General features: G+C 37.5%; 1 protein-coding gene across 1 annotated transcript; it reads left to right on the top strand.

Annotated features, from left to right (window-relative positions):
- Nucleotides 1-12,689: 12,689 nt before the first annotated feature.
- LOC111890135 (receptor-like protein EIX2) lies at nt 12,690-15,969 on the top strand (the record flags this gene model as incomplete). The annotated part of the gene is made up of 1 exon (XM_052764656.1): nt 12,690-15,969. A coding segment is annotated over one exon (2,841 nt), but the record flags the coding sequence as incomplete, so codon positions are not given.
- Nucleotides 15,970-16,236: the final 267 nt, after the last annotated feature.

Genomic DNA, 16,236 nt, shown 5'->3' with positions numbered 1-16,236 from the left:
AGTACTAAATATAGCATCAGGGGTTGCCTACAAAATGCAAAGGCATTCCATTTCCATTCCCACCATGGAATGGAATGAAGAGTTACAATTCCATTCATTTGTCATTCCATTCCATCATACCAAACAAAAGTGTGATTGTAACTTACTTGTAAAACTTTGACATCTCCATCAATTATAGGAGTGCCTCATTGCAATGTTCAGTTCCAGTAATTTTGATGCAAGAAATAGCAATGTAAATTATAATTATAATTGTGTAGATTATTCAAAGTATAATGATGCTATATTTAACAAACAATGCTATTTAACCTTACCATTTCGACAAGATTGAGATTTCATTATGACATCTGCTCCAAAGCCATGACAACAATCTGCAATCCTCTCATCATCTGTAGCCATCACTACAACATAGATTAAAGCTAGAGACAGTTAAGTAATTTTACATTTATCTCAATAATTAATTTTCTTACTGCTTATCCTTGATTGTTGATTTGCTTCTAGAAATATATTCATTTTAATCCTAAATAATCATTAATCACTTGAATTAAGTATTCAAGTGATTGAAGCACAGTTTTGATGGTGGATGTTTAAAAATTATCGTGCTCTTTTCATTGGAAAAGTTATGTATAATTGTCTTTTGGTGGTTTTTGAGGTTGCTTTTCTAACTTAAAAAAATATATAACTTTTTAGGAAAGAATATAATTGTTGTATTGTAGATGATAACTTTTTTAAAAGATCCACTTTGACAAATAATATGTGCAAGGGATGGATATAAGGTCAAAAAGTAAGCACGTATTTTTGTGAAGAAGACGTATTGCAGATTCTGCAGCTCTATATGACAAAATATAATCAACATAAAATAATTATAATAACATATAAAAAGAAAGAACTAAAAAAATACATGGCTTAAATCCAATAAGGACGAAGCATGTTTATGAATTGTTGTCTCAATATCCTTTGAGAATGATAACCCAAGACGAGCTGCAATTCTCAATCCCCAAGGTATTTTTGTTGAATACAATTATACAAATCCATGGTTAGTTCGTCAAGATTAAAACATATACTCAAATTTGCCACTATAAAATTTCATGATAAATGGTAATATTCTGGTTTCTAGTGATCCTTTTGTTGAATTATAAAATAGAAAGTCCACTTACATATAAAAGATTACTGGAAATCATCAGCTTGAAGAAATTGAGCTCAAAATGACCATTTGAACCACCAATTGTAAGATCAACATGGTTTCCAATTGGCTGCATCACGTGGGAATGGGATCTCTAACTCATTAAGTCTTAATGTCCCTATTTCATATTATTGATACTTTTACAAAATAAAAATAACCACAACTCAAGAAATAACCACGAAGGAAGCATTACACTGCATCTAAACAAACCGATTGAGTGGGCTATGTGCTAAATGATTTTATTAGATGCTTTAGAACAGTAAAAATCGAAGGAAGATTCTCAAACATCAGTAAAATAAACAGATCAACGACATACCTCTATGATTTTCTAAATTGGATGTTGTTGGAGAGTGAAGAAGCAGTAGTCGTCACAGGGGAATTGAAGCATCGTCGGTGGTGAATATGGTTGTGATGTGGAGTTCGGCTGGTAAAGTAGCCATCGATTTCGTATCTAGAAAAGCAGCAAATCTTCGATCAAAGTAAATAGAAGAGTGAAGAGGGAATTGCCATCATGAACTACCAAAGGAGGTTGCAGGAAACGAGTCGGTACCAACGTTGGCAATGATAACGGTTGTTGTTGGAGGCCGGAGGTGAAGGCGATCCACCTGTGCCTTGGTGTTCGACGTCTACCAATCGCCGATCGAGAAAGAGGAAAACGTGAAAAGGATTTGTTATTGAATGAGAGAAGAGGATAATGTATTCTTGACATCAATTTAGGGAGTAGAAACCCTATAGGGACGACCTCTCATCCCTACACCCTTAAACAAAACGACACCCCTCCAATATTTTGAATAAACAACATATTAAAAATATAAAATACATCTAGTTTAATTTTTTTGGGAAGACTTGTCGTTCCCATATGTTTTCAGTATCCCACCAAAATTCCCGCCTAACTTGTCGGTATGACAAGTCGTAGCTATATCTTTTCACAAACCCGCCAACTATCTGTGTAACCTATTGCAACAAAATGTCGTCTCTATAGATTATCAGGTTTAAAAATTTTGGTCAACCCTATAGAGACGACATGATCTATAGAAATGACTTTTGTCGTCCCTATAGTTATCGTCCTTATAGATGCTTTTTCTTGTAGTGTGGATTCAAGAAAGAAAAAAGTGAAGCTCTAACCAAGTTTAAAGACTTTAAGTTGGAGGCTGAAAAGTTAACTGGAAAATCAGTAAGGGTTCTTCGCTCAGACAATGGTGGGAGTATCTCTCCTAGGAGTTCACCAACTTTCTGATTGAGTGTAAAATTCGAAGGCAATTAACATGTGCAAATACCCCCCAACAGAATGGAGTCTCAGAAAGAATGAATAGACACCTGGCAGAAATATGTGGCAGCTTGATGCACTCAAAAAATGTACCTAGGGGTACCTGTGGGCTGAAGCAATGCAGACTTTCAGCTTTCTTGATTAATCGACTTCCTCAACAAAGCATGGCCTACATGTCTCCATACTCAAAATTATTCAAGAATAAGCCTAATGTGATCTTCCTCCGTGTTTTTGGCTGCATATGTTTTGTGTTTGTACCCAGTAACCAACGACACAAGCTAGAGAAGAAAGCAACTAAATGTGTTTTTGTTGGTTATAATAATAAGAAAAAGGGATGGCGTTGCTATGATCTGGTAACTAGAAAGTGGGTGTCTCGTATTGTCGTGTTTGATGAAACTTCATCATGGTGGCCTGAAGTAAAAGAGACCGCCGAAATGTGCTCCAACCGGATTATACATAAAATAAAATAAGTGTTTTGCTACCTGATATGCTCTCAACTGAAGTCGAAATTGATAGTACAGGTGATGAAGCAAGTATGGGGGATGAAGTACCAGATGGAGGAACGAGTCAAAAACTCTTGGCAATAAGGAGTGTTTACAAGTAATACTGGAAATAATGGAGAACTACGACACTCCACAAGAATAAGGAGACCAAATCAAAAGTGTGCTCACGTGGCCACACTGGTTGATGATGTAAGAGAACCAAAATCGTTTGAAGAAGCTAATGTGAAACAGGAATGGAGACTTGCAATCAAGGATGAAATTGATGCCTTGAAGAGAAATGAAACCTGGGACCTTGTGTTGAAGCCAGTAGACACCAAACCCATTTCCTGTAAAAGGGTGTTTAAATTGAAGTTGAAAACTGATGGGTCTATAGAGAGGTATAAAGCACGACTTATGGCTCGAGGGTTTACGCAACAGACTTGTTTGGATTACGAAGAAACTTTCAGCCCAGTCGCTAAACTCACTTCGGTACGTGTTCTGTTAGCCGTAGCAGCTCATAAAGGGTGGTTATTACATCAAATGGATGTGAATAACGCCTTCCTGTATGAAACTTTGGACCATGTAATATACATGGACCAAACATTGGGATTTTAAAGTTCAAGTCATCCTGATTATGTTTGCAAACTCAATAAAGCAATATATGGGTTAAAGCAGTCTCCTAGGTCATGGTTCGGGAAAATATCTGAATTTTTATTTCTTAATGGGTTTGTAGGCTGCAATTCAGATGCAAGTTTGTTTGTGAAAAGTTGTAGCTCAAAAGTGGCTGTGGTACTTGTGTATGCAGACGACCTTATAATTACAGGAGACTATGAAGAAGTTATAGTTCAGCTTAAGGTGAATCTGTGCACAGGTTTTTGTATGAAAGACCTTGGGTTACTGAAGCATTTTCTTGGGCTATAGCTGAAGTATAAACAGGATGGAGAACTTATGCTTCATCAATAAAAGTACACCACAGAGCTTCTTGAAAAAATTGGAATGCTAGACTCAAAGCCAGATGTAACGCCAATGGATCCGAATGTTAAACTCCATCAGTTTGAAGGAAGAGAACTAAAAGATGCAACAATGTATAGAAAGGTTGTGGGTGGCTTAATCTACCTGACTCTAACACGTCCGACTTAGCCTTTTTTGTTGGAGTACTCAACAGGTTTATGCAAAAACCTAGAAGGCCTCACTTGCATGTTGTGAGGAGAGTGTTGCGTTATGTGAAGGCTACCATCGGGCTTGGAATATCGTTTAAGAGGGCGACTAGCCTCAAGCTTGAAGGATTTTCTGATGCAGATTATGGTAGAGATCCAACCTCACGCCGATCAACCACTGTGTATGTTTTTATGCTTGGTAAAGGGGCTATTTCATGGTGAAGCAAGTTACAGCCAATGGTACCCTGTCGACCACAGAATCAGAATACAGATTAGCAGCTATGGCTACACAATAGTGCACTTGGTTGAAACAGATGTTGACTGATCTGAAGCTAGAAGTTGAAGACAAAGTAATACTTCGTTGTGATAATATGTCACCCACACAGCTCGTCAGTAATCCTACATTTCATGCTCGTTCTAAACATATTGAGATCCAATACCATTATGTTCGTGAGAAAGTACTGTTGGGGGAAATTGATTTGGTGTATGTAAACACCAAGAAACATGTAGCTGATATGCTTACAAAGGGGCTTTCCAAGCCATGTTTAACAAAGTTTAGCTCAAAATTGGGGATGAAGAAGCATGATGTTGAGAGGGAGTTTGATGACTAAGCAACATCTAATTCCATCTTTACTGCCACATGACCTGGACTGGTTCAATACTTTGGCTCAAGCTTCCGTACTTTTAGTCTTTCTTTTGTAGGAGTAGTGGCCTTAGTGTCCGGTCAGTTATTTCCTATTATTATGCATTTAGTTGAGATAGTGGATAGGTTGTTATTTTCTTTTAGTCATGTGTTTAGCTTAAATAGTCTGTTCTATTCTTGTTTTTAAGAGTGTGAAATAAACAATCATTAAGCATCAATCCTTGTCTCTCTTTATTCTCAAATACATGTGATATTCTTGCTGAATCTCCACTTAAAAGTTAACAGTTAATATGAAAATGTTAAACAAGAGTTCATTTGCATCATTTAATTAAATTTTATGATGGTTAATTGATTTACTTTCACATTTTTTTGGTTATATAATTTATATCTTATCATTTTTTTCGTAAATATCAAGGTTGCAAAAATCGCTCGACATTAGCTAGTCGATGGATTGGGGTCAAGGGATTAATCGGATAGACGGATATTAATCGGAGGATTAATCGGGTACCATTAATTGCTAATTTGTTGTATTTTAAGAAATTAAATATGACTAATATCATATCAAAGTTCGTAAATACCACTAATATGATAACAAAATAGGTTAATATGATTAATATAACACTAATCATGTCTCAAATAGTTTCCATTGAGATAAAACTTCTTCAAAATGTTAAAATTCCATCATTTTATAATGTTTCACTCATTATGTATGCAATGATTAATCGGTAGGTCCTTTCTAATCGGTTGATATCTTCAATACAATGGTAAATATGCCTATGACATATCTTAAATGTGTACTTGAATTTATTTTGTATATAATAATACATCTTGCCTACATCCTATGATCTTATTGTTATATACTTTTATAGTTTTATTTAAAGTAAAATGTAGATCATACTATTTGATAATTTATACAAAAAGCCTAACTTCTAGCTAGTTGAATTATTGCACCCTTAGTTCTCTTTTATAATATAAGCAAATACTTATGGATTTTGAGCAAACAAAATGGTAAAAAAAAACATGTTTCATGGTATCATTGGGCCTTGATTTTTTTTTGAGCAAACATCGAGCATGGGCCTTATATTGTATGCTTGTTGGCCTATAGCCTGTTCGCCAATAGCAAAAACATTGGTGACTTTCTTACTGTCCAGCAACTGATCGTTTGCTGGTTTGGATCGGAAGATGAAAACTACACAGATGACAGAACAACTTTGAATTCAGCCGGCGATGGTGATGGTGAAGCAGTACTAGTAGCAGGCAAAATAGAAATCGGCAATAAAAATCCCCAATTCAAGCTCAGTATTGAAGATATCAACCTTTGTCTACTAGATCCGGTAACCACTTTCTCAAACGTACAATAATTTTTTTTCTTGTAAGCTTAATCCGTTTTACGAAATTCTATGAAGTTTAACCTGTGTACATTGGTTAATTGATGCTAATTTCTATGTTAAACTCTCAGTTTGATTTTTCTGTTTATATTTTAATTTCCGTAGTGTAATTTTAATAGGTCTCATCGTTTCCCTTAATATTCAGTTAGCTATAAATGAATGAATCAAAAGTAGTTGTTGTTTTGTCCTTATGTTTCTCTTAGATTTTTGATATCAGATCCAAAATTCAAGAAGGATGATTCTTATGATATAAAAAAAGAAGTTGCACTGTTGTCAAAATTGGTCTAGAGCATTTCTTACGGTATAAAAAAGAAAGAAGTCTCAGTCGCCCTTTAGTCGTTTAGGGCCACCATTGTCAATTAGGATTGTCCCTCTTTTTATCTTAGTGACTCAGCATTACATCTTTTTACATTATTGAGTCAATCAGTGCATTCTTTTTACATTATCGAGTCACATTGCATTCTTTTTACGTATTCTAAAATGATAATATTATAATAATTTTTTTGTTGTAATTTTACAAACTATCTAAATGTGAAACTAAAAAAAAACCTTGTACATATATTTTTATTAAATAATATAACTCTTCTTTTGGTTAATAAGTAAAAAATAATTATTGTAATTGTTGAGTTGTGAAGTATTTTTTTCATGGATCTTGAGTTGGGGTGTGATGGTTGATGGAGGGACTTGGAGGGATGGAGACCCTTGTGTTCTTTATTATTATTGCATCAGTTACATGTCTGTGTGTGTTGATCGTAATCATAAACATTAATTTACATGACCTATAATTATACAAAAGATGTTTCGAAAAATAAATTTATTAGGTTTAGATGAAATATTTTCTTCTGAAATTTGTATTTTTTGCGATGGTTATTTTGATGGATTTGATTTTGTTATAATGAAAATGACTTAAAGAGGGAGTGGATGAGAAATTGGTGATAGTTGTAGAATGCTTTACATAGTCATTACATTCTTAGTCCCAAATTGTCATATCCGTATTTCATGGATGGTTACTCTATTTGATTCCATCATTTTGCTTTTTTAAAATTATACTGATGACCAAAAAATATCACAATATTGGAAAAGATATTAATATTAAATACAAATTTTCAAGACTTGCAAGTCTTTGAAGGACTACTTTGGGACAATTTAAATTTCATGGAAAGTAAGTGTTGTATGCCCCATGCAAATAGGCCACCAATTTGAGTACATACATACACTTTAATAATTCATTTTCACAGTTATCACTATATAAACCTTAATCTTCACAGGGACATCTTGATACATACATCAACACAAACAAAAATTTGTATTTACATGATGCATCCTTGTGTTTTTATAGTTTTCTCACTTGTCTTGCTACTCCTTCAGAATACAACTACCAACCAATTCGTAGCAGTGGAAGGAGGAGGAGGAGATGATAATGGTGTTATCAGAAAGAAGTGTTTGGTGTTGAACACGACTCTTTTATATGGGAAACAACAAAATTTTTATTAAGACACTTAAGGAGAACTTAAACTTTGTGAGACTACTACACACTTTGCTTTCTTTGAGGCTTTCTTGGATGGTTTGGAGCAAATGAGCTTCATACCTATTTATAAGCCTCTTAGGAAGGTTCTAGATACTAGCATACACTTACTACATACTAGATAACTCTAGAACTATCTAACATACTCTACATGCTTCCATATGTTTCTAGAACGTTCTACCATGTTCTGGAGAAGTCTAGGTTGCTCCAGTGTCTTCTAGAATGATCCATAACCTTCCAGGGTCTTCCATGTCGTTCTAGAGTATTCTAGACTCTTCCGGTATATTCCAGAGTCTTCCATAGTCTTCCATAACGTTCTAGAATCTTCTAGAGCATTATAGAACAAGCTAAAGTCTTCTAAATAATATTTGTTCTATTTGGCTAGTGATGATCTTTAACACTCCCCCTCAGCACTAGCCCTCATTCTTCGTACCATGTTAAGCTGACAGCGAAAACCTTCACATTTTCCAGTACTCAGCCCTTTGGTGAACAAGTCTGCTATTTGGTCATCGGTCTTGATCTGTCGCATCTCAATTTCTTCCATCAAGACTTTCTCTCTGATAAAGTGATAATGCACTTCCACATGCTTTGTTCTAGCATGAAATACTGGATTTTCTGCCAGCCGAATTGCAGATTGGTTGTCACAGTGAAGTGGTACTGCATAGTCAACTTTTTGATGTAAGTCCTTCATTAGGAGTACCAACCATGTACTTTCTTGAGCTGCTACGGCCGCTGCTTTGTACTCCGCTTCCGTGGTTGACAATGATACTGTTGGTTGTCTTTTACTACACCATGATATTGGTCCTGACCCAAGCTTGAACACATACCCAGTGGTTGATCTTCGGGTATCATGGTCTCCTACATAGTCAGCATCACAATATCCAACCAACTTGCAGTCTTCTCCTCTTTTATACAAGAGACCATAGTCAATTTTACCTTTGACATATCTCAAGATCCGTCGGGCAACATCCAAATGAGGTTTCTTCGGATTTTGCATGTATCGACTCATAACTCCAACACCATAAGCAATGTCAGGCCGAGATAAAGTTAGGTAGATAAGACTACCTACTAGTTGTCGATACATCATTCCATCGTCCAACTCTTTTCCTTCATGAGCACATATCTTGGCATTTTGCTCTATTGGTGTTGATACTGGCTTACACTCCAACATGCCAAACTTTTGAAGTATATCTCTTGTATACTTTTGTTGGCAGAGGAACAACCCTTCCTTTGTACGATCAACTTCTAGCCCCAAGAAGTGTTTAAGCTCCCCCAGCTCTTTCATTTGGAATCGCACCGATAGATTTTCTCTTGTTTGATGGATTTCTCTTTCGTCATCCCCGTTGATGATCAAGTCATCCACATAAATCAACACAATTGCCAACTTCCCTTCTTTTTCTTTGACGAACAGGCTTGAGTCTGCATGTGCAACCGAATAACCACTTCGGGTAAGAAATTCAGCAATCTTACCATACCAGGCTCTTGGTGCCTACTTCAATCCGTAAAGAGCTTTTCTCAGCTTGCACACATGATTGGGATTAACTTCATCCTCAAATCCCTTTGGTTGGTTCATGTAGATCTCTCGGTCTAATTCTCCATGCAAGAAAGCATTCTTCACATCCATTTGCCATAATTTCCAGTCTTTACTAGCTGTAAGAGCTAACAGCACCCATATAGTAGTTATCTTCGCCACTGGACTAAATGTTTCATCATAGTCCAATCCATATTGTTGTGAGAACCCTTGAGCCACCAGAAGAGCCTTGTATCTCTCAATTGATCCATCTGGGCGACGCTTTATTTTATAAACCCACTTGCAGGAAATGGGTTTTAAATCTCTTGGTCTTGGTACTAGTTCCCAAGTTTGATTCTGCTCTAAGGCTGTAACTTCTTCTTCCATTGCCTTCTGCCAAGCTTTATTCTTAATTGCTTCTTCACATGTCTCCGGCTCTTTAACACCATCTTCTAAAATGGCCGCATTAGCATACTTGGGATTAGGATTTCAAATTCTTTCCGTCCTTCGAAGTTGTGGAGGCGGCGTCTCCCTTTCACCGACATCACTTGTTTGAGTTACTTCTTGCTCAATGACATCAGTGTCACTCGGATCTTCAGGTGTGTCGACACTTGACCAAATGTGTGCAGTTTGTTCCCCATCTTTTGTTTTAAAATTTCTTCAATATTTTCCGAGTCTGGTAATACTTTCTTCTTTGAGGACCACCATGAAGATGCTTCATCAAACACTACATCTCTTGAAGTGTAGCATCTTCCATTTGTTGGATCACAACATCTCCACCCTTTTCTTTGATTGTCGTATCCAACAAATATACACCTGACTGCTTTCTTGTCAAACTTGCTACGTAAATGGCTAGGCACAAATATGTAGCAGACGCAGCCAAATACTCGAAAGTAGTTAACAGTAGGTTTCATGTTCCATAGTGTTTCAAATGGTGAGATGAAACCTAACCTTGGTTGGGGAAGTTTATTGATCACATGGGCAGCAGTTCGCATTGCTTCAGCCCAACATCTTCCTGGGACATTCTTCGCGTGTAACATTCTTCGACAAATTTATGCAAGATGTCGATTTTTTCTCTCAGCTACACCATTTTTTTGAGGTGTGTTGGCACATGTGAATTGATGACGTATACCACATTCTTTCAGATAGCGATTGAATTCTTCCGAGGTGTATTCTCCTCCATTGTCTGAGCATAGACACTGAATCTTCTTTCTCACTTCTCCTTTGACCGTTGTCTTGAATTCTAGAAACTTTGAGAATGTTTCAGATTTTTCTTTCATGAAGAAAACCCACACATATCTCGAATAATCATCAATGAACGTCACCATGTACCGCATCCCGCTAACTGACTGGACCGAACACATCCGAGTGGATTAACTCCAGTGGCTTCTTTGCTCTAAAAATTGACTCCTTGTATGGTAATTGATGAGCTTTACCATACTGGCATCCAGCACAAACAATATCTGTTTTGACTTCAAGTTGAGGTAAGCCTTTAAGCATGAATTTCTCCATTATTACCTTTAACTTGTGATAGCCAACATGTCCCAATCGTGCATGCCATAGATCAGATGTCTCGTTCTTTCGAGTCTTGTCTACATATGTAGACTCCGCTGAGAGCACATAGACGGACTCCACTCTCCGTCCTTCCATTGTTGGCTTTTCTGATATTTTAAGATCTCGATAGACCTTCACATCTTGTGGGCCAAACAAGACGTAGTTGCCTGACAATGTTAGTTGCGATACCGACAACAAGTTCTTCTTCATACCTGGCATGTGATAGATATTATGTAGTGACACCATGTCAGATTTATTACCAGGCATGATCGTTGTTTTTCCAATCTGAGCAATTGGAAGTCGTGCATTGTTGGTTGTAAGTACCATGCGACTCCCTTTGTACTCCTTCACGTCTTGTAGTTTGTTCTGATCACCAGTCATGTGATTGGAGCATCCTGAATCAATGATCCAGTCATTCTCATAGTTGATACACTCTCCCATCATTGCCATGAGTGTCAACTCGTTTTCTTCTATGGCACATAATGCCTTAGCATCCCATTCATCCTCTATTTCCTTTTTGGAGGTTACGACATTACTTTCCACAAACTTTTTCTTTGACCAACAATCCTTGGACATGTGGCCCCACTTTCCATAGTTGTTGCAGTTGCCTTCGAACCTCCTCCCCCGAGAACTCTTATTGTCGGTCTTTTGAGATCTCCATGGTTGTGAGGTTCCTGACTGACTCTTCCCTTTGTCAGCATTTTTGTATCCTTCTTTAGAAGGTGGCTTGAAATTCCTCCGACTTTTACTTGTGTAGAGTGCTTCTTCTTCACTCTTCAGCGTGATGCCTCCCATTTGCTTAGCCATAGCTTCTTGGCTGGACAACAAATTCTCAAACTCTACAAGTGATGGTTGAGCGGGTCATCCTTGTACAGCAGTAACAAAGCTTCTATATTCCGGCCTCAGTCCGTGGATATTGATCCTCTTCATTCGAGGTTCTGCAATGACGGATTGCGGATCTAGTTCAGTAATCTCCCGACATATCAACTTGACCTTGTGGAAATATTAAGCAATCGTCATGTCACGTTTTGAGATTGATAATAGCTTGTTCTCCAAAAGTTGTAGTGTTGTATCGTTCTTCTTTGAGAAAAGCATCACAAACATGTCCCAAGCTTCTTTCGGGGTGTTCTCGTCCCGAATATGCTCCAACATCTCTTCCTCGATTGTGGTCTTCAAGGCAAACATTGCTTTGCCTGCTTTGATTTTCCATTTGCACAAGGCGCCATTAACGTCTTCCTCTGGTGGCGTAGTTTCGCTTCCACCAACGATCTCCCATAGATCTTGTCCTTGTAAGTAGGACTTCATACATGTTTCCCACGTTTTGTAGTTGTTGTTGTTGAGTTTCTTGATTCCTCCGACGACTTGGAGATCACCCATCGTGTTGGCAGTACCTCGGTAATACCAAACAAGCTAGTTTTGATACTAAACTTGCAGAGTTACAAACTACTCACGATACAACGAGACTCACTCGTTCTCACTATCAAGAAACCTTGCTCTGATACCAGATTGTTGAACACGACTCTTTTATATGGGAAACAACAAGATTCTTATTAAGACACTTAAGGAGAACTTACACTTTGTGAGACTACTACACACTTTGCTTTCTTTGAGGCTTTCTTGGATGGTTTGGAGCAAATGAGCTCCATACCTATTTACAGGCCTCTTAGGAAGGTTCTAGATACTAGCATACACTTACTACATACTAGATAACTCTAGAACTATCTAACATACTCTACATGCTTCCATATGTTTCTAGAACGTTCTACCATGTTCTGGAGAAGTCTAGGTTGCTCCAGTGTCTTCTAGAATGATCCATAACCTTCCAGGGTCTTCCATGTCGTTCTAGAGTATTCTAGACTCTTCCGGTATATTCCAGAGTCTTCCATAGTCTTCGATAATGTTCTAGAATCTTCTAGAGCATTATAGAACAAGCTAAAGTCTTCTAAATAATATTTGTTCTATTAGGATAGTGATGATCTTTAACATTTGGATAAGGAGAGAGATGCTCTCCTTCAATTCAAAGCAAACCTTCAAGACCCTTATGGTAGTCTCTCTACATGGAGACCTGAAGATGATGACTGTTGTCAATGGATAGGAGTCACGTGCGACAACCAAACAGGTCATCATGTCACAGTTCTTAATTTGTACGACGCTGGTCTTGTAGGTGAGATTAGCCATTCATTGGCTAACTTAAGCTACTTGAGTTATCTTGATCTTTCCTCCAATTCTTTTCATGGAACCATTCCTACCTTCATTGGTTCCTTGACTGAATTAACCGACCTTCACCTTTCCCACAACTCTTTTCATGGAACCATTCCCACCTTCATTGGTTCCTTGACTGAATTAACCGACCTTCGCCTTTCCCACAACTCTTTTCATGGAACCATTCCCAGGTCCATTGGTTCCTTGACTGAACTAAGGTTCCTTGACCTTTCAAATAACTCTCTTTATGGAACCATTCCTCCAGAGTTTGGAAACCTCACCAACTTGCAATACCTTTCCCTTAGATACGTTGGAAGATGTAGTGTTGAACATATGGAGTGGTTGTCTCATCTTTCTCACTTGAAGGTGCTTAGAATGGATGGGATTTCCCTTGCCAAACAAAATCATTGGGTAGATGTAATTTTGAGTCTCCGGAACCTATCATATTTAAGTTTAGATGGATGTGAGCTGTCACAGCTCATATATCCATATTCTTCTTCATTTCTCAACTCTTCTTCTTCATCTATTGAATACCTTTCTCTCCAAAACAACAATCTGACCTCATCCATGTATGGTTGGTTGTACCCATTAACCGGCAATAAGCTTCGTCATCTTGATCTCTCTAGCAACATGTTAGATGGGATACCCAAATATCTTGGTAACCTCTCTAGTTTATATAATTTGTACTTCAATAACAACTCTGATGTTGTCAACTTTCCTTCTTTTCTGTACAACTTGTCGTTTGGATGCGCATCACTTACATTACGATCCTTGTATGCTGAAAGAAGCCAATTTACAGGGTCTTTGTCCGATGACATCCAAAAGTTTAGTTCCCTAATAAGATTGAACCTATCAGATAATCACATTAATGGAACCATAAGTGAGAAATTGTGGGAACTATCCAGCCTTAAACATATTGACCTTTCTCACAATCATCTTAGTGGTGCCATCTCTGAAAACATTGGAAATTCGAAGGCTTCTATTATAAATCTTTCAAAAAACCCACTGCAAGGAGTTCCTTCCACAGATCACATGTCAAACCAGTCTTCTGTAACGTATATTGATCTGAACTCTTGTAAGCTAGGGCCTCACTTCCCCAAATGGATTCAAATGCTGAAAAAACTTAACGAGCTTGATATTTCCAATACTAGTATTTCAGACACCGTTCCTCCAGAATTTTGGAACATACATTTAAGCTCTTTGAATCTCTCTTCCAACAACATCAGTGGGGAAGTACCAGATTTATCATCAAGAGATTTTTCCAAAACGATAGATTTGAGTTCCAACAGTTTTAGCGGTCCAATACCGCATCTTCCTCCCCATTTGGCATCATTAAATCTTTCAAGAAACAAATTCTCTGGAGGAATCTCCTTCATATGCCAATTTGTTGATGGGTTTTTACAATTTCTTGACCTCTCCCATAACTTTCTAAGCGGACAGCTTCCTGACTGTTTGTGGCATTTCAAAGAACTGAAAGTTCTTAATCTAGGACACAACAGTCTATCTGGAAGACTTCCTCCCTCTATTGGATCTTTGATCAATCTTGAGGTGTTGTATTTATACAAGAACGACTTATCTGGACAACTGCCTTTGTCTCTAAAGAATTGCACGAGTTTGAGTTTTTTGAATTTGGGGGCCAACAGATTTTCTGGTAACATGCCTGCTTCGATTGGGGAAAACTTATCGGGGTTGTATGGTCTTATCCTAAGATCAAACAACTTCTTCGGAACCATCCCTTTACATTTATGTCAATTACCGAATCTTCAAATTTTAGACTTTTCAAGGAACAATTTCCATGGAAGCATCCCCTCATGTTTGAATAATCTTACAAGAATGGTTCAAGAAGGATTCTTACTGCCACCAAATGTGCATCCATTTACAACTCGATGGTCTTCTTGTGGGTGTCTAGATTATTTAGTTGGTTTATTTGGGAACCGAAATGAGGAGCGCGATGATCAGGAATATGTTGCCCATGCAATGATCGAGTGGCAAGGAAGTGAGTGTGAATTCACCAGTAATCTGGGATTGTTGAAGGCCATTGACCTGTCAAGCAACAATTTAACAGGACATATCCCACATGAACTCACCAACCTTCATGAACTGCTTGCCCTCAACTTGTCAAATAACGCTCTACTTGGAGAGATTCCACAGCAAGTTGGTGAGATGAAAAATCTTGTAGCTTTGGATTTATCTAGAAACAGTCTATCAGGAGGGATACCATCAAGCATGTCTCAGATGAATTTTTTGGGTTACCTAGACGTGTCGTGTAATAACTTGTCAGGGAGAATCCCATCCAGCACTCAACTCCAATCCTTTCAACCTTCAAGCTACAATGGAAATGCAGGACTGTGTGGACTTCTCCTTACCACAAAATGTCTTGGAGATGAAGATCCAAAAATACCACCTCCTGTTGGTGAGAGTGACACAGATGAAGATTGGGGATGGTTCTGTATTGGTGGGGGCACTGGTTTTGTGACAGGATTTTGGATAGCATGTGGCGCTCTACTTCTCAACCGTCGTGGGCGGCATGCATTTTTTCACCTTTATGATAACTTCAAAGATTGGGTTTATGTGAAGGTGGTGGTGTTCATTGCAAAATTACGGAGGATTGCACATAAGTAGCTGTCTGTATTTAATTATTTTTTTCTGTTTTGTATGTTGCTTCATAAACCTATTACTGTTCTTACTTTAGAACAAGAGGTATAGTAATGTCAGACCATGTTTCACTTGTATTTGGCAGGGTTTTTAAGTCCCCTAATCAATAAACATGCCATCAACACCATGGGTGGCCATTTTCCGGAGTTGCGTGAGATAAGGCGCCCTAGAAACGTTTTTTTTCTTCTAAAATGTATTTAATATTCAAATTGTTACCAATTCATTAATGTAGATTATCTTAAAAATTAGTGCTGGAAGGATGATTCAACCTTATATACTCGTTACTTGTGGGTTACCTAGTCTATGCTAACATGAAACTGATGAATTCTAAATTTTGGGTTTACAATTGAGATCTTTTCTATAATAGCAAAATAATGGTGTTATACAAGAATAATGATTGTTGCGTTTATGTCTTTTGAATTGCGTTTAATTGATATGGAAGGTATCCGAACCTTTAACTTTTTAAGACTTGTGATGCCTTAGAAAGTTGTAAAGTTATATATTCCTCCTGGGACTCTAGGTCTCTTGAAGCACAATGGATTGATTGAAGAAAATGAAGGAGCTCATCGTGATCTTTATTGAACGAAAAAAGATACCTCTTATTGCTGTGTTTCTTTAAATAAACTCTAATTTGATCAATATATATCTTTATTAGTCTTCGGGGCATTTTTGT

This window comes from Lactuca sativa, chromosome 6, assembly GCF_002870075.4.
Source record: "Lactuca sativa cultivar Salinas chromosome 6, Lsat_Salinas_v11, whole genome shotgun sequence".
Lineage (NCBI taxonomy): Eukaryota > Viridiplantae > Streptophyta > Magnoliopsida > Asterales > Asteraceae > Lactuca > Lactuca sativa.
This window is presented reverse-complemented; position numbering and strand designations above follow the sequence as displayed.